General features: G+C 40.3%; 3 protein-coding genes across 4 annotated transcripts; 1 reads left to right on the forward strand and 2 right to left on the reverse strand.

Annotated features, from left to right (window-relative positions):
- Positions 1–779: 779 nt before the first annotated feature.
- Positions 780–2,238, forward strand: LOC115734532 (blue copper protein 1b). The gene is made up of 2 exons (XM_030665378.2): positions 780–1,152; positions 1,579–2,238. Exons 1-2 carry the CDS (start codon positions 921–923, stop codon positions 2,076–2,078), a joined length of 732 nt encoding a protein of 243 aa, XP_030521238.1. The 5' UTR covers positions 780–920; the 3' UTR covers positions 2,079–2,238.
- Positions 2,239–3,729: 1,491 nt separating this feature from the next.
- LOC115734533 (10 kDa chaperonin, mitochondrial-like) lies at positions 3,730–6,102 on the reverse strand. The gene is made up of 3 exons (XM_030665379.2): positions 5,903–6,102; positions 4,500–4,639; positions 3,730–3,968 (listed from the first exon to the last, which is right to left on the reverse strand). Exons 1-3 carry the CDS (start codon positions 6,005–6,007, stop codon positions 3,920–3,922), a joined length of 294 nt encoding a protein of 97 aa, XP_030521239.2. The 5' UTR covers positions 6,008–6,102; the 3' UTR covers positions 3,730–3,919.
- Positions 6,103–11,111: 5,009 nt separating this feature from the next.
- On the reverse strand, positions 11,112–16,664 carry LOC115734531 (hydroxymethylglutaryl-CoA lyase, mitochondrial). Of its 2 annotated transcripts, none has more exons than XM_030665375.2 (9): positions 16,260–16,664; positions 15,223–15,421; positions 14,543–14,747; positions 14,251–14,430; positions 13,887–13,967; positions 13,617–13,780; positions 12,928–13,064; positions 12,193–12,308; positions 11,112–11,594 (listed from the first exon to the last, which is right to left on the reverse strand). In XM_030665375.2, the coding sequence occupies exons 2-9, from the start codon at positions 15,387–15,389 to the stop codon at positions 11,346–11,348; spliced, it is 1,299 nt and encodes a 432-aa protein (XP_030521235.1). In that variant the 5' UTR covers positions 15,390–15,421; positions 16,260–16,664; the 3' UTR covers positions 11,112–11,345. The 2 variants fall into 2 exon arrangements, with proteins under 2 accessions (XP_030521235.1, XP_030521236.1); XM_030665376.2 differs by lacking the exon at positions 16,260–16,664 and adding an exon at positions 16,034–16,202.
- Between the last annotated feature and the right edge of the window lie 1,676 nt (positions 16,665–18,340).

Here is an 18,340-nt window from a genome sequence, read left to right on the forward strand (position 1 = left end):
CCTCGTGACCAGAATAGCGTCCCATTGCAAGTCCCGCGCCTGTCCATGCATACCCTTTTCGCAATCTTATCTTTTCTAGCTCGTAACATGCAATGCAAAGCTGCCATCGCTTCAGACTTAAAACCTCCGCGCTGAAATTGCGTTCCGTCAGAGCTCACGTGGTGTCGTGATGGAAAATTGCTTGAAAATGAAAGCGGGGATAACATTAACGATGCAATAATGGATTAAGCTTGTTATAGAAGCAAAGCATCTTCCATGACCTTACTTTCTCTCTTTCTTCTTTGATGGGGTCTGTCTTTGCTTTTTTGCCCTGTGCAGAGATTTTTACAGTTCAGCTGCGTTTCGTTGGGGTTAACACTAAAGATGTATCCCTTGCTTGATTCTCACTAAAATGGGTTTCACTTGCAGTGATTGGAACATACTTTGTAAAATCAGATTGCAAGTTTTTGCCCAGAGATTGTCCACTAGAAGGGTAAATGACAAATTTTTAATTTTTTTTTTAACTAGAGGGGAAACAAAAGTAGTAAAGGTTCAAATATCCATATGGCCAATCGTTTTTTTTTTTTTTTTGGCCTTCCTTGAGTTCATGTGATTGCCGCCGACATTATCATTGTGTGAGTGTGAAACATTCATGTCAGTATATACAAAAGAAAGGAGAAGGTGCAACCATAAGCTCACATGGCTATCTTCTGAATCATCTATGCTTTGCTTGCGATACCCAACATTATTTGAACAGGATAAAAGCAGAAGACTGATTTGGTAATTTGGGACGGAGGTGGGGTCATATTGGTTGCACGAAAAGGCTGGAGACAACTCAACTTCAACGCCCACTCTCTCTCTCTCTCTCTCTCCTTCTCTTGTCCTAAAATTGACTGTTCTGGTCCACACTCGAACATAACATTCAGCAACTTCAGCTTCCCATGTTCCACAGATCCCAAGAAACAATGGCACAGGGAAGGTACGGTTTTGGGCTGGTGACATTTTACTTCTGCATCTCCTGTATTGCTCTCGTTTCGCTCTCAGGGCGTGTTGAAGCTTATCAGAACTACACTGTGGGTGGCTCTCTCGGTTGGTATGACAACCAAGAAAAGCCTGAGATTGATTACAAAAAGTGGGCTTCTGGCAAGAACTTCAGCTTGGGAGATTTCCTCAGTAAGCTCTCTCACACCCACAACAATCTCAAATTTCATCTTTTCTTTTGTGGGGGTTCCTTCTTTATGCATTAGAGCTTCTTGTTTGCTTTAAAGTCACAGTAGGCATGGCTACTCACTGCCACCGAGGCTTTTTTGGCTTGTGAAACTATTGGATTGGAATCTGATTATGGTGCCACCGGCGTTGGTGCCCTTGTTTGGAGTAAGTTCATTACAAGCGTTTGATCCCGTCAGTTGTGATCATTGGCTCTGCCAATTAGACAATTTGTGACTTGTCAGGATCTGCTCCAACATCAAGCAAAGGGTTTTTTACTGTTCACTCATGGTAGTCAAGTGATGAACACCATCTTAATTGATCAAGTGTTATTCCACTTACTAGTTTCGACTTTTCGTTCTTATAATTGTCGAACCTTTGTGGGTTATGCAGTATTCAACACCGACACCAACCACTCAGTTGTGCAAACATACAATTCCACCACATACAAGCTCTGTGACTTCGAGGATGCCCTGGAAAAGGACACCATCCAATGGTCGTCCAGCGATCCGTCCAACACCGCCACTCACCCGGTCACCGTGGCCGTCCCGCTTGTCAAGGAGGGGGCGAATTATTTCTTCTCCAGCGATTACGACGGCGAGCAATGCCAGAACGGCCAACTCTTCATGATCAACGTGACGCACGGGCAAGGCCTGCCTGAAAGTCTGAAGAACCCATCGGACCAGTCGCCAGGTCCGGCGAGTCCCGATTCGGGGGATGATGGTTCGGCACCCGACACGGTGGTTCCGTCCAATTTCAACAACCCCCAAGAACAGAGCACCGATGACAATGAGTCATCTGGGTCTGTTGCTCTAACAGCTTGTGGTGATAAGTTCTTGAATGGAGCGCTCTTGATGTTTTTGGGGACCGCGTTGCAGACCCTGATGATTTGAGTTCTGGTTACACTGACAGATCCATCGATCTTCTTCTCTTTTTAACAGATTTTTATTCAAAATGTTTACTTGATACGCTATACAGTACTCTTGTAGAACATGGAGCAAATTATTCAAGGATGATTAGATGGATAAAGTATAAGTCTTTGTTTCTAGAAAATCAGCAGATGAGTCAATGATTGCAACACCAATCGTCTGGAAAAATTAATATACATTGCAAGAAAGGCGAAGCGGACAAAAGTATGTACACATTAGAGCATAATGAATCATGGGGCTTGTGCACATGGAGAGTTGTGCAGGGGTTTCTGTCATCTCTACTTGATTTCTCCATTTAAACTTAGTTTTGGACGACATGGCTTTTGCTTACCGAACCGAACTGTAGTGAAGTGGTTTGATTGCTGACTGAGATGCTGCATCATGACTCATGAGGATCACCAAACGACAGCAGAGCATGTATATTATGAATACCAGTTGATCGGTCCTTGTCACCATGATCCTGACCTTACTATATAAAAGAGTGGCAATAATGACAATGTCAAAGAAAAATTTGCTTATACAAGCTGGCAATTAGTCGGCGGTTCACACCGCAATCGTCAATTCTTGCAGTATAAAACAATCGGCTGATAGCTCTGCTTTCATGACAGGGAAGTATCGCGGCTTATTAACAAGGGCAAGGGTTTTGATTTTGTTAGGAAAAGGTAAATCAATAGCCTGAATTTCATGGCCTTTTCCCCTGTTTTGACATTTGGTTTCCAGACAACGAAGAAATTTCTGCAAGGCGAAAATGGTCGATGTTATGGCGCATACAGATAGATAATCAGCTTTGTACAGGACGAGAAAGTCTATGTTACTAACATCGGACAGAGAACACTGGCAAGAAATAATCAGCGGACGCCTTGGAAGCACTTATCTACAATCGAACAGCGAAAATTTTACATTTGATAACGCGTAACTTGAGGGACAAGAGCTTGAATCTGTTTCATCAAGAGCTGAGCCAGCGACAACTGAAAGCTACGGCACCATCAGTCCGTAAAGTACCTATAGAAGTTTATGAGGCTCGTTGTTTGGCGATGCATCTCTTGATAACTCTAATGCTTCCAGCGAGAAGCATAGGCAAAACACACAATAAGCACAATGAGGCGAAGATCCAGTTGTGGATACCCTACAGCAGCAAATTCCCGCCTCTTTCGGGGTCTGAGCCCGACAAATTTTTTGTAACATTATACAACATTGTCCATTTTGTGAGTATCTCGCAAAACAGGGACATGTAAGGCACGCTATGGTCCATTTCCTACAGTTTTTGCCAAAAGTTTGAAGACTTGTGCTGTGCTTTTTCTCTTAAGCAATATTCTATCGACATTTAAGCTAGGAAAAGGCTGATATAGTGTATGAACAATAGATGACTGGTGTCCCCCATAAACAAACCTCGTTTAGATTTCCACGATTCGATTGCAAAGATCCTCGATTTAAACAAGTATATATGTTCATTGTTCAGCAGGGGCTGACGGAAAGACCTACTACGCGTCCGTTGTAGGAGCCAAGCACTAGCCTGACAAGACATGGTCCTAACGGTGTCTGAACACTTGACCAACTTCACACTCAAGTGATAATGTTGCCAATGATTCACTGACAAGGATGACACAGGAAAGAATTATGTAATGAGGATTAATAGCTTTTCATTGCAACGTAGACCCAAGTGTTCGTAACAGCCCAGTCCGAAACAGTTCTAGCTAAGGTTGAAGTCCCCATGGATCATTTATAAAAAGGAAAATCAAGTTGCAGAACAGTAGTACTCCATGGCAGTTAATGTTTCATGCCTCAGAGAGTAGAAGATGAGCACACTAATCATGGAGAGTCCCCAAGATGTCTTCATCTCTGTATAAATGATACCTGCATCATTGAAGGTGTGACTAAATGAGAAATCTAAAGCTATCACAGACAATACCCTGAAGCGGGCATTGCAGAAACAGGAGAGATAAGCATGAAGAAAGCATGAGCACGGGATTTTATGCACAAAAATGCAAGCCAACGAAGATGTTCTGCCCCACAGTCAGTTGCCACTGGCTCGGTGTAGCAGCAAAGTAGACTATGATTCTACTGCCGATATGAACCTTAAAAATATGACCAGAGGAGAACATGATATAACGAGTCGGGATTGGCTAAAAATTGAAAGTTGTCCTAGTAGCCAATCTTTAAGGAGAGTTACCCGTGTATTGGAGTGGCAAGTAATTGATAAGGCACAATTCATGAGGGAGATCACATAGAGCAAATGAAGAAACAGGTTGTTGCAGTAATTAACAGAACAGAGGCAAGATCTACAACTAGGGATGCATCCAAAATGTACACTAACTTCACAACAAAGAGTTGACTGAACCAGTTGCAATATGCAAGCAGAAAGCTGCTCAAGATTTATGAACTTACTCTTTCTCGCCAAGCTTTACTTCAGTTCCACCGTATTCAGGCAGAAGAACTGTCTCTCCTTCCTTCACGCTAACAGGAATAATCTTCCCATCCTTATCCCGAGCCCCAGGACCCACTGCAATGACTTTTCCAGAATTCAGCTGCACCGCAAGCATCGGGAAGAATAATATGAGACCAACCAAGCATTAAATCTTTCAATCATGACAACAAACAGCAATAGCAATCGTACCATAGATACAAAAGTCAGTTAAATGAAAATGCCGTAGATTGAAACATGTCAGGACTTTGCTCCCAAATTCTTTATGTCCCTAGTAAAAAAAATACCATCCATGGAATGGATATCCCGATAAGTGCACGCAGACCACCCATCTTTACTCACTCTATTAACGAAGAATGATGAATTTTCTCAAAAAGTATGGAAGGAGACCCGTGCTTTGGAGGGGAGCTATGAGAGGACCTTCATCCTACCAGAAGAATCCACAGCAGTAGCGAGAGAGCATCATGCTAACAGACCCACAATGCGTTCAAATCATATGAAAAGCTTGGTCAATGTCTTCCAACTATATTCAGCCCATCCGGGAATAATACTCATACAAGGTATCACCTAACTACTATTCTCGCTAACAATGTTACGAAGAAAGCCACGTCTAGATCCTTGCTAATGTTATATCTTGTTGCAGCTAAAAGTTGAGAAATCAATAAGATGCCCAACTCATGAAGAAATCTTCACAAAAAGGGTAATTCAGAATGTCATGATCCCCAATTACTATAATAGCAAAAGAATGCGAGGGAGAGTTTGAGCAAACTTGACTATTTGCGCTAACGATCTTCGGGCTACATACAGATGAAAAAGGGGGGCGAAAGGGAAATGAAAACCAGTAGCATTGCTACATTAGGCAAATTCGGCATAGCATATAGGATAACTCAAGAAGGAAAACAGAATCAGCAACTTCAAGAAGAACTAAAACATGGACTCTAACCAACATCGAATAGCGCATAAAGCACTTATTAACTCAAAATGTAAACTTGCAAAACCACAGGGTATTGAGGGGAGTCGTAATTCATTCAACGATTAAGCAGCTTTCCGAACTAGAAATTACTCAAGGAACTGAAAATCCCAACAAAGAAAAACGGCAGTAATTACAATCTTTAATAAGACTGCCACCACAGCTCACAATGGTAACTACAAAAACCAGGGCCGTCATATATCAATCACGAAAAAGGTCCACATCTTACGACAGACAAGAACAGGCCTTGCAAGACGAGACATTTCCGTCCTACTCCATCAATTCTAAACCGAATATATCCAGATACGAAGCACGTCATTGAAATGGATTCTAGATGATAAAGAAGTGCTGAGGATACAGACTGAAACCAAATCAAGAAAAGAAGAAACGGAGAACCTTGGTGGTCTTCTCAGGGAGTAAGATCCCGGTATTGGTTTTGGATGGAGGAACGATCTTCTCTATCAAAACGCGATTGAGAGTCGGAATCAGACGCTTCGCCATGGGAGAGGACTCCGAAGACCCAGAGAGAGAGAGAGAGAGAGAGGGAATGGAATGCTAGAATCTTCTTGTACTAAACTCGGGGAGTATGGTTTGGGAAGGAGAAGGTAGGGTTTTAGGAGGATTTATGGGCGGGTGCAAGTTCGAAAATGCCCCTGCGATGTACACTGTTTTTCTCGGTCACCAAATTTTGCATTTAGCCAGATTTTTTCGTCATTTGCGGCATTTTCCCTAATTTCCAATAAGTAGAAGATTCCTTTCTTAGCAAGAATTTGACCGTGTAACTTTTAAGACCGAAAGATCCTGCGACTTTATAAAAGGCGTAGCTTTTTCCTCTCGAAAAAGCCTCGGATGCTGTTATATGACGGGTGAATAAAATTATGTACGCAATGACGTGTACAATGTAAATTTGAAATAAATCTTGAGACACTCGATGTTAGCAATAACTAAAAGATGATCGGATTATTGGGTCTCCTCTTATTCTTAAAAGGGTTTTTGTTAAAAAGTAATCCCCGACATTTACAATCGTAATTCTTTGGATGCAATTTTTTCTCGTGGTATTTGTAATTAATGATTTGAAAATCAAGATAATTCATACTACAAGTTTCTCTGACACTCTTTAACAACACTTAAAAATGAAAATCAGCTGGATATCCCACCCGACAATGCTGGCTTCCCTTGATTGTGCTTTGTTTGCGCGGACACCATCTCTTGAGTCTTTGACAACGTATGAATCCCTAGGCCCCGCCATTTTTCTGTTGTTGGGCCCAATCCAGGCCCAATTTTTATAGGCCTGCACAGAAATTTTGGAAGCTTTATTTATTTCGCGAAAATAAATGATTGAAAAATATTTTTCTAAAAATATCTCTTGTGTCGCTTAAAATAATTAATTAATAAAAAATATTTTCATTATTGACAGAAATTTATGTTTGCATTTTTTCGTGGAAGATAAAAATATTTTTTGTTTATTCAATTTTGTAAGCGATACAAGCACTCGTTTTTAGTAGACATTTTTCAAATTATTCATTTTTCACGAAACAAATAGAACTCGAGTCTTCTTCTAACTTTCTTGATTTTGTACAATTGAATCAAGACTGGTAGATTAATTAATGACATCGCATTGTGATTAGGAGAAATTGTCACATGAAGCTAATGTGGTGCCAAATGAGCATCAAATTAGCAAAAAAAAAAAAAACTAAGAAAAAGAATGCATGTTCTAATCCAATAGCGTTAGCTACAACGGGGGAACAAAACACTTAATTGCACAAATCAAGAACGTTCGAGCACTCGAATAAACCAAAGACAAGACCAGATCACACGAATCGAGAACTATTAGGGGACTCGACTGCATAAAATCAAATTTCAGGAGATCAAGTCGCACGGCATACACTAGAGCTTAAAAGGAGTAGATCTGCACTTTCACCATTGCATGCCAAATTCATTTTGGGTGTAAGTCCAAGATCATCAGATGGTGTAATTGCTCAGATGTCTGGGAGAAAGTTCTGCAACCCTAATTCCAGCTACAATTTCCTTTTTTTTTTTTTTAATCATTTTCTTTTTGGCCTTTTTCCCATTTCAATTTCAAATCAACGGCTGAGGACTCACAGACATTTTGGCACGCAGGAGATGCAAATTTCGAAGCATGGATACACCATTTTCGAGTCAACCAGGGCGACACATCTCCCTGCCTGCAGCTTCGTGACCTTTGTCTGCCAAACTTGCCCCCCCCCTCTCTCTCTCTCTCTCTCTCTCTCTCATGGAGAAAAATTCTTGCTAAATGGAAAAATCAAGAAAGTAAAAGCAGCACCTTTCAATGGAGATGTGTCTAAATTCCGACAGGCAATAAGCAACAACCCTTGTAATGATCTCCATTCCCGATAAGCTTTCATTCTTTCTTACCTGAGTTTTGTAAGATTTTCCACTGTTTCTTTGTGTCTTTCCTGTTTTGGTTATAGTTTGAGAGGAAGCAGCGAATCGGTTTTCAGCAAAAGCTCAAACTGAACTGCACTGAACAGAGCTTTCAGCTCAAAAAGCCTCATAAGAAAATGACAGCTTGGCCATTAATCCACAACCACCAGAAAGTAAAAAACACCAAACCACACTCATAACGAACACGACCAAGTTTTACTCATTACCCAACAACTCCATTTATGGCAGCAATATCACCAGTTCTTGATTCATCTTCTCTGTCCATACTTGACAAACTATATCACTATTCAAAACTGGAGACCAAAAACTTTTACATGGAATTCTTGAATATATAGCTCAGGGCATGACTATAGACAGTACATACTCAGACCGCAGATGTTCATCAACATAGATATCAAGAAAATATATTGAGAAGAAAAAAAAAAATCAAGTTTTTCAAGAAGGAGACAGCTTCAATTCATAGCTTGATGCAGGACAGAAGGCAGAACTCTGCCTCCAGAGTTCATCTGTTGTGTAAAGGATTTGGACCTGTGTAGACTCTCCTCTTTTCATCACCAAAAGGGCGATCGCCCTCTTCGTGTCTTGCTCCACCGAAGCTTGCACTGTCTTGCTTCACGGGACTCAACCCAGAAGGACCGGGCTTAGTCTTGAAGCTTGCAAATCTAGCAGACCCATCAACAGTAATGGAGGTTTCCAGCAGCAACAGCAACAAAAACAGCAGAGAGAAGCAAGCAAGCTCCTTTCCTGAGCCCATCAACTTCAAGAGTATTGCCTAATCCGTACATGGAATGTTGTCAGCCTCGAGATACTGAAAAGTGGGAAGCAAGCCACTTTTGCATTTCTTTTGGATCTGATTCCAAGAAGCAGCAAGGCAAAAATTCAGTGTTTTCCTTTTGGGGGTGATAGCATGAGAAAGAGGCCCTTTTGGTTTTTGCCCCTTTTGTGGGTTTCTTTGCTTTGGTTTTTCTGCTGGTTAACCTTGGAGTTCGAGCTCATGGGGATTGAAATGGAGGAGGGTCAATGAAGGGAGAGAGTCAACTTTTGCATAGGGGTTGGTGCCTCAAAGGAGAAATAGTAAATGAGGGTTGCAGAAGGTGCTTGCTTTCTGATTTCGGAGCCCGTTTTCAACCTTGGGAAGCCTCTAAAAGCCAAGTGAGTGATGGTACTGTTGGGGTTAAAAGATAATTCTGTTTGTTTGTTTGTTTTTCTGTTTTTTTGTCAAGACATTCAATAAATGTATTGCATATGAGAGAGAGAGACAGAGGTTGGTCTAGATGCCATTACTAATTGACTCTTCTCACATAATTGAAACGAAAGAGAGGACATATGTACAATGATTAAAAAGAATGAGACATCTCCCAATCGATTTATCTTTAAGTTGCTTCGTCTTCGGATCGAATGAAATAAAATGTCAGTGGTTATTTCTCTCTCTTTCCAGTATCAACTAGGGCAATTTGACGGGTACTAGCATTCCAAAGTCGTAGCAACTCCTTCTCCTTGTTAGTGAAGTAAAAAAAATCCATTCACTTTTCTTCTTTTAGCTAAGTATCTTGACATTGGTATTTAAGAGCAAACAAGCTCTTTTTTCTTGGTCAAAAGGGAGAAACATATGATCAAAATAGTCAAAATATTAGGAGCTGATAGGTGGGCCATGAGGGAGTGGCCGGTGACTGTGTGGAGTATTCTTTTTTCTTAGGGGCAAATGATGTTGTCTTCATTCACTATCTCGTTCACAATGAAAAAGAAGGTCTCGAGTGTATGAAAGTCATGGACAATTGATTTTTGCACACTCCTCAGATGGCCCAGTGACTTGTTTAACAATGCAATAAAAAATCTTACTTTGAAGATCACCTCCTTTTCTTTGCCTTTTCCTCGCCTTTTCCTCTTTGCCTTTTGCCCACTGATCATCTTTGAAATTTTTTTTTTTGTATTTTTTTCCTTCTAATTCTCTAACTTCACCATCTCTTTTCCGAAACTCAGAGATCTCAAAAGGAGCTTGATCTGATTTAAACCCACATGAGCCCAAAAATTATAACTTCGCCAGTTGTGTAGACCACCACAGACCCAGCTGAGGAGTTCCTCACAAGCAAACAAGACTTGCTTCACTGTTCTCACATAAGGTCCCATATGTTCGTAGATGCACAGAAGCCAAATAGAAAGATCATTAGATTCACAGGGTTTACTTGTATATACATCGGGACAGGGCTACTGAATCAAGATTCGGTTGAACACGAAAGCAATATTTCGCAAACTGATAACGTTCTCAAATGATGGTGCAATAATACTTGAGTTTCGGAGTCGATACTTGTCATTTGAGAGACTTTTGGTATGTGGATCTTAGACATGATGATCTAATATCATACAAAAAGCGGCTGATTTAGCAGGAAAATGCTTAGCGTCAGTTGTTGCCCATCACACTGCATGTAGTATTTTTAACATGTCTATCACCTTGATTTTCTATTTTGAGTACAGCATAATAATCCACCCTAAGAAAAGCAAACAGAAAACCCATAAAGCTTCCTCATAAAGCTTCCTCTTTTGTACAGCATGGATGATACAGCAAAATCACAAGAAGCCGTGCCTTAGTGCTCCTATTCAACGACACAAACTTGAGCCCTCCAGCTTTTTCATAATGAGTTACAACAACTGATACCACAAAAGCAAAGAGGGTTTTGGGGCAGATCAGGGAAACACATCTTGATGGATTTCCATGAGTGCCCAGAATAGCTTTGACTGGGAGGGAGGGAAGGAAGGACACAGGTAAGATGAGACAATGTGGCTAATTGAGTACCCCTGAGGCATCATTAGGGCAAAGAACATGCATTTTTGGTGGACTAGCAATTATCAGTCTCCTTTTTCCACCACCTCTTTTCTTTCTCCCCTTTTCAATCTCTTTTGCTTAACTGGTCAAGGTCATGGTGCCACACACCATCATTGGAAATTCAACTACTCTCCCATGAAGAAATTCACACCGGGGGACTCTGTTGAAGTCTCAACGAGGGGATATTGTGATTGAGTTAATAAAGGATGATGTTAACAAATTTGAACGAGTCATGATGTTATCACTATAAAGTTTTGGCAGGTTCTTGCCTCGGACTTCCTTACACTTCCATTTGCCAAATTGAATAATGAATTTGCAACTAAGCTGAAGGTCACACAAATTATTTGAAAAATACAATGACAGAGCCAAGAAAATTAGCTTTGGGATACTTTTATCTGTTTCTGAGTCAAGCAAAGAATTAGATTATGATGCTGAATTTCTATATCGACCGTCATCGAAAGAAATAAACTTTCTGGTTTCTTCTATTCTTCTCTAGACACGAGGCATTGTACGATCCTGAGCAGAATAGATACATTAATCATCTTGCTTGGGGCAAGAAAATGGTAAAGAAGACTTAGCAATATGAATTCTTCATATCTTAGAGGCATCTGCTGTAGCACGGCATAGGGCAATGGCCGTCTTTGAACCAGATGGCCGGCACAAATGTTTGCTTATGAATTCTCCAGCCACCATGAGCTTTGCGAGGTCCACATTGGTCTTCACGCCAAGCCCATTGAGCATGTACACCACATCCTCCGTGGCAACGTTTCCTGTTGCTCCCTTCGCATAGGGACAACCGCCTAATCCCGCAACGGAGGAATCTACTGTGCTAATTCCCATCTGTCAAAGTTAAGTGTAAGAAGCAGAAAACAAATATCATCTCGAGCACTAAGGTCTATCATAGGGCTAAACAGCAACAAACTCAGTAAGATATATCATTCTGAGGTAATATTCAACCAAAAAAAATGACTGAGTAGTATTATGCTGGAAGAGGGTGAAATTACGCATCAAAATGAGAGGACTTTCCAATGTCCCCTTTTGAGAAACTTATTACGAGGATAAAACCAAAATTATTCAATCTGACCCGCATTATCGAAAATGAGCTGCAAAATGAAAAAAGGAGTGCAAGAAGATGCTTTAGAAACCGCAGCAGTCCAATTCAAGTGAACATATGTATACCGAGATGCTCCTGGTATCGCATTCCAATAGAGAAGTGGTTTTCCAAATTTAGGGAAAGGCCATAAAATTACAGGAAGATCCAAATTCAAAGAAAGCTCATGTTTGCTGGAAAGAAAACTCCTCATGCAAAGACAGCTTCCATTTTTTCCACAGACGGAATGACAAACAGATTAAAGATAGAACCTAAGCCGCTTTAGGCCAGATATATGTGCATTCAAAGATCAAAGGCATGACAAAAGACGGTTTTTTAGCAACTTACTTGGAGGGATATCAAAATATTCGGGAGAGACTGCCCATAGGTGTCATGAAAGTGAACAGCAAGTTTGTCAGCTGGGACAACAGCCATTACAGCTTCAAGCATTGGAACAACAGTTCCTGAAACACACATCAACAAAACAAGAAGATCAATGGAACGTTGAAATCACGTGGACTAATGCTTCAGACTCAAAGAGCGTGAATAAACCAAACTCCTTTTTATTTAAAAATTAGCTAAGATTACTAATATGAAAAACCAAAGAGCTTCACAAACTGTTATGTTCTCCAGAAATTGGATGTTACTCGGGGGATTACTATAAGGCATTTAACCAACTGAACAGTGTCCTCAACAAACACAGCGTCTTAATCAAAAAGCGAATTTTGAATATTCGGCGAGTAAAAAGATAGAATGATTATGTGCTTTCATCGAAGCAGAGCGACGAAGGTAAGACAAATGGAAATAGCTAAAGTGAATAGTTGAAGGTTTTCAATACATGCCAAGAGCACCAAATTATCACACTTTCATCTTCCTCCAATTTGCTTGTTGGAAAAGTACATCTTTGTTGATTGCTGGACTTAACTAAAACTCAAAACTCACTAACATCCCTAAAAGCTTTCTATCTAGATAAAACCCAGAGACTTCTCTTAAATTCATCATGTAACAAAAAGAAGTTTATCCTAGGAAAAAATTTCTACAGCTAAAAAACGAGGACAAGTACTTGTCGCTTCTGAAAATTACCTGGAGTACCAACCCCAATCGTATCTCCGAGGGAAATTTCGAAGCAGCCCATTTCATATAGCTCTTTTGCGACATAAGCAACTTTTGAAGGTGCAATTGGTCCTTCTACTGGACATCCAATGGCACATGAGACATACCTGATGTTTTTCAAAAAGTTCATTCAATTGAACAGCCAAAGCCTGATGAAGTGAACTGCTGCAACATGTCATTGTAGATGAAAGGAATGATACAGTCACCCAAACAAACACAACATTAGGGATTGAGAGCATATATTAGCTCTGAAAAAATAAGTCTCACACTTAACAACAGGTTTATTAAGAAGACAGGATTTTAGGACAAAAGCTCGAGAACAGGAGTAAGTAGAAAACCAAAGCGTTCCAAGAAGGGAATCACCAAAAATTCCAATTTAAGGGATTTGCTTTTATTATCGTCTAACCAACATAATTCACAGACAGCAAAATTTTCTTTGCTACACCAATTTGATACCAGAGTTTAGACTCTAGCAATCATATAAAGCTTCTTACGGTTGCATATTGTTTCAATAGTATAAAACAGGTGCAAGCATATTGCTAGTGCTAGAGAACTGCTCACAACATCAGCACAGTTTAATATAATAAAGTTAATACTCTGTAGATCTGCACATTGTGCTTTGTGGCTTCTCACACATACACATGAGAGAGAGCACTTACCCACGGACAGGGATTAAGAGCGCTTTAGCAGCTTGAGTAACGGCACGGTAACGTGCAAGACTCTCTTCAATGCTACAATTGATGTTTGACTTCGAAAAGGACTCGGAAGCAGATGCAAACACTGCTACTTCCTTAGCACCAGCTGCTACAGCTGCTTGAAATCCCTGAAAGAAATGTGCTAATTAATATAGGACAAATATATATGACTCATCTTTTAATTCAAGTAGCATAGTGTTAAATAATTTCATGATTCTGTCCATGACTACCTACTTTCATATTAGGAGTCAGAACAGGCAATCTGGCATCCTCCAAATTATGTACTGCTTCCATTACATCCTTTGCATCCGCCAGCTGAAACCAAGTTCACAGATCAGACCAATATAAATACGCTTTCACAAAGATGAGTAAGAAAGCTTCACAGAATTGAAAATCAATGAGCTATAAGCGTTTTGACTGATCTTCATTCCGAAGATGTAGGATAATAGGTAGGCATAACGGCTGAATGGAGATTATAGACTAACAAGCACCTAGAACTGCAGATAATATTGCAGTAATTCCTGAAATGAATAATGAGGCTCTCAACAAGGAACACTTTGAAATTATGGCATTACTTGGAATCGAGAAACCCACTAACCTGAGGAACCCATTTAGGTGATACAAAGCTTGTGGCTTCAACCACGGGCAACCCACAGGACACTAATCTTCGTATCAATTCCACCTTAATTGCGGTAGGCACCGTATTTTTCTCATTCTGTAATCCATCTCTTGGACCAACTTCCACAATCTTCACAAACTTCGGAATACCTCTCAAAAACTGATCAAGCATGACGATGTTCAGATGACCAACACTTGACGATAGAAAGAAAGATTCTCTTGAGCTTAGATGGTAAAAGAAATTATAAGCATGTGGGTGGCCAGTAGATCACCTTGTTTGATGTGGTGCGCATGCTTTTTTCATCACACTTGGATCTATACTGATGGTCCAGGAAGTACCGGGAAGCGCATAGGCTCCCAGCCACCGAGTCGTTCCTGCCTCCATTTGAAGATCGGGTGTAGGAGTCGTTTTTGGACCCATTTCGGGTATGACTTCTCCATGGGAATGAATCTTCTGTAAACTCATCATAATCGTTGCTGAATGGAAGAAGAAGAAGGAGTCAGCTTTCGATCTCAGGTACCTATTTTATAAAGAATGACTATCCCAAATTTCAACAGGATTTTCTTCCCAAATTTCCCAAATAGTAGGTGTTTTTTCTTCCTTCACGATTGATACTCCCAAGCCATTAAAATCATGATTCCACTCCAGCATGAACTATTCTAGGCTCCTTAGATGTTTCCTAAAATACAGGAATGCACTTCTCACTCTCAAATACCGAAAAGAGGACTTGGGGGCCGCACTAATTCATTGCTCATGATCTAATTTTTGTTAAGCCCTCACCAAGCCCAAAAAGGAAAAGGAAGAAGTTACAAACCCTTCAAATCCAAGCAAGTCATTTCCTAAATCCATTAAAAGGTTCCTGGTTAAATCTCATTCCTGATAAGAACATACAGAAGAAACAGAGAAGACAGCTTAATCTTGTAGGTCATCTTCAGCAATTCAAAAGAATACCTGCAACTGTTTGATGAGCTACAATCCCTTCCTTCGATCCAGCAACTCCCCATTCCCATATCATCCATTCTTGGTCGACACGCACCGGATGAGAACCTCTGAATCCTATCAATAGTACTCATGCTGGGCAACTTGTCAAGACCAAGTGGTTCCTCCAAACTCGACATTGCGAAAATGGGTACAAAAATAGTTGGAAATCCTGCATAATGATTACAAGTATCAGATACATCTGAACCATTAGTACACCGGATTCCAGTTTGGGCAATGCAGTTTCAGCACTTGAAGTTAACAGCCAGATTAGAGGACATATTGTTCGGCTTACCAAGACAACAGAGCTGGACAACACAAATATCAGCTACTCAATACATTGAGTTCACATCTATGCTCCGTAAGCATCAAACCTCATGACGAATATGTCATTGAATCTAAGCCACCACTACAGAATTAATGCTCACAGATCAAAGTATAGAAACTTTCTAGTGCGACGGCATTGCTGTGAAACATAAACTCCTTGACCACTAATGTGGCAAACCATGTTTACATAGATGGTGTTCAGACATTTCTTTTGTAAAGACTTAGGTTCCTGCTTCCTCTGTAAATGCAGCAATTCATTGAGACATGACTGCAAGTGACATGACCAAAAAAAAAGAACAGGAGCATCTAAAAGTAGCAACGCAGCATTCACCAATATGACTTCTGAGCTACAACAGAACGGATCAGACATTGCTCCTAAGACTCAAGGTTTGCTCAAAAGGATCACTAAAACCCGCCAAATTGGACTGATTTAAGAGCATTGTTTTTCACTTATTACTTTAGCTTCCAAGCGTGGGTCACAAAGCCCCAACTAGCAATTCGCTCTTGTTTTTCACTTATCACTTTAGCTTCCAAGGGTGGATTACAAAGCCCCAACCCGCAATTCGCTCTCTATTAACATACGCTTCTTTTACTTTCTCATCCCTCAACAGAGCAAGCAGAAGTTCACAGACAACAAACCAAAGAGAACCCAAATCAAAAGCAGAAAAGACCAAGAAAAGTACCAAATCAAAACGAGGCAGAGCTAGGGTTTCTGCTGGAAATCTAGGAACCCCAGAAAAAAAAAGATCGAATTTTTCCGGGGACCCAGTCAAGAGGACTCGGAAAGAGGAAAGAAGAGTTCCTAAACTCTTGGTGGGGCGTGGTGTTAGATGGAAGAAGAAGAAGAAGCAGATGAAGAAGAATAGAAGGTCAAGAAACGTGACGGAGTCGTTCAAAACAGCCTTTTCGTTTGGGTTTGGTGGAAGATGTTAATCTGGGAATGGCCTTTCTTTTCTTTTCTTTTCTTTTTTTTTTTTGTGTAGAGAGAGAATTAATTCTTGAGCGTGCGCGTCAGAAAGAGAGGCAGAGAGACAAGAATTGAATCGCCCGGAACACAGAAGGTGGGAAAGATGGTGGGAGAAGGGTGGTAGGTAGTTTTCCGTTGGCAGTTGGCCTCTCTTTCTCTCTCCACAAATTCTTTCTTTCTTTCTTTCTTTTGAATTCTTTAATGAAGTTGGCTCTCTTTCTCTCTCCACAAATTTTTTTTTTGTATTAATTTTTCAATTTGATATGTTTGACTTCCTCTCCGTTTCTTTTTCAATTCCTGTTGGTACAAATTTGTTTGTCCGACCGGCACAATTCTGGAGCTTTTTCAACAAGATGAGAACTTTCGTGTTCGCATTTTGTAAAAAGAATGTCTTAGGAATTTTTGTAAAGTGATGTATTAAGAAGATTTTATAATTTTCGAAACATCGATCGTTCTCATATTACACACAATCAACGTCTTGAAAGTAGTTAGGATTGTTATGAATAAACTCAACGAAGATCGGAATGAGCTTGTGTGAGCAAGCGCCAAGACCGAGAGCTTCAGGTGGCCATGCAAGCATTGTTATAGACTTGTAGGTTTGCCATAGGAGACTTGCCATAGGAGACTAGGTCCCAATCTGGAACACATTGGGCCACCCCACCTTGATTTAGACTAATATGAGGCAGCCACCGTCGCCGACCTCAAGTCCGACTTAGAGGCGGCAGAGGGCTAGGGCAAGGGTGGTGGTTGGTCGGTGATAGGATAAGAGAGAGACGATGGAGGATGGAGAGAATTATATGTTAGCGTTTTTGGATTTGATTTTTGAGCATGAACAATTCGAAAAGAAAAAAAAGTGGCAACTTCTGTAAATAAGAGCGGTCGTAAGAATGCAAAGTGATACAGAGAATGACAAAACTCGAAATACAAGTTATGAGTTTCAAAAGTGTGAATGACATTTGACTCCATGACAATAGTCATATACGCAAAGAAATTTTTTTTATAAAATCTCTTAAATTGCTTCTATGGTTCTTTCTTTCAATGCACGAAAAATACGCGAAATGTATGTTTTGTTTTTTCGATTTCCAATCATGAGAAGTCTTTGGAAGTTTTATTTTTTCGATTTCCAATCACAAGAAGTCCCTGGCCTAAAAAATAGAATGAGAAGTTCACCCTTTAGATAATATGCAACACAATTCATGAACTTCGGAGATTTAACGCGTGTTTTCATTTTTTAGCTATTACCCAAAAAAGAAAAGAAAAAGGTAATTCGATCAAGTCGTTTCTTTAAATTAATCGAAGAGAATTACATCTAGTTGGATTCCGTTGACCAGGGGCAAAACGTGTTCGTGTGGGAATTCACATGTTACAGAGACAGCGATCCTGGAATGGAATCTTCCAGGATCCCTATGCGATGTCCTAATTTTTTGGAGTTTTCTGGCTCCTAGGTGGTAAGTTTCACGCCGGGCCTATCGCTCTTGCCCGGTGGACGAGACTGGTAGGTCCTTCTTCCTAGTTTTGATCGAAGCTACCACTACCAGCCATCATTTCCTCTAGGTGAGTCGAAAATTATCGAGAGGAAATGAAAAACCTGAAATTTGAAACTAGACCAAGTTTCACAAATTGAAAAACCTATTTCAATAGGTAAATTTCAAATTTCAAATTTTATGTGGATGAAATCCATAATGATTTTCTTGTGATTTTCTTAATACATGTCTCTCTGTAATTCCACGACATTCCGTAACGTCGGATGATAAATTACTAGTGTAAATTTTCATTTTCGACAATATTTTTTATTGA

The sequence above is a fragment of the Rhodamnia argentea genome, chromosome 6 (assembly GCF_020921035.1).
Source record: "Rhodamnia argentea isolate NSW1041297 chromosome 6, ASM2092103v1, whole genome shotgun sequence".
Taxonomy (NCBI): Eukaryota; Viridiplantae; Streptophyta; class Magnoliopsida; order Myrtales; family Myrtaceae; genus Rhodamnia; species Rhodamnia argentea.

What these genes read in the sequence shown, in the direction of transcription:
- LOC115734532 (XM_030665378.2), top strand. Translation starts at nt 921, where the DNA reads ATGTTCCACAGATCCCAAGAAACAATGGCACAGGGAAGGTACGGTTTT. An exon ending in CAGCTTGGGAGATTTCCTCA is followed by an intron (nt 1,153 to 1,578) that starts GTAAGCTCTCTC and finishes TGGGTTATGCAG; the next exon opens with TATTCAACACCGACACCAAC.
- LOC115734533 (XM_030665379.2), bottom strand. Translation starts at nt 6,007, where the DNA reads ATGGCGAAGCGTCTGATTCCGACTCTCAATCGCGTTTTGATAGAGAAG. An exon ending in TCCCTGAGAAGACCACCAAG is followed by an intron (nt 4,640 to 5,902) that starts GTTCTCCGTTTC and finishes CTTGCGGTGCAG; the next exon opens with CTGAATTCTGGAAAAGTCAT. An exon ending in GTAAAGCTTGGCGAGAAAGA is followed by an intron (nt 3,969 to 4,499) that starts GTAAGTTCATAA and finishes TCAATGATGCAG; the next exon opens with GTATCATTTATACAGAGATG.
- LOC115734531 (XM_030665375.2), bottom strand. Translation starts at nt 15,389, where the DNA reads ATGTCGAGTTTGGAGGAACCACTTGGTCTTGACAAGTTGCCCAGCATG. An exon ending in AGCTCATCAAACAGTTGCAG is followed by an intron (nt 14,748 to 15,222) that starts GTATTCTTTTGA and finishes TCTTCCATTCAG; the next exon opens with CAACGATTATGATGAGTTTA. An exon ending in GATTGGGGTTGGTACTCCAG is followed by an intron (nt 12,309 to 12,927) that starts GTAATTTTCAGA and finishes TGTGTGTTTCAG; the next exon opens with GAACTGTTGTTCCAATGCTT.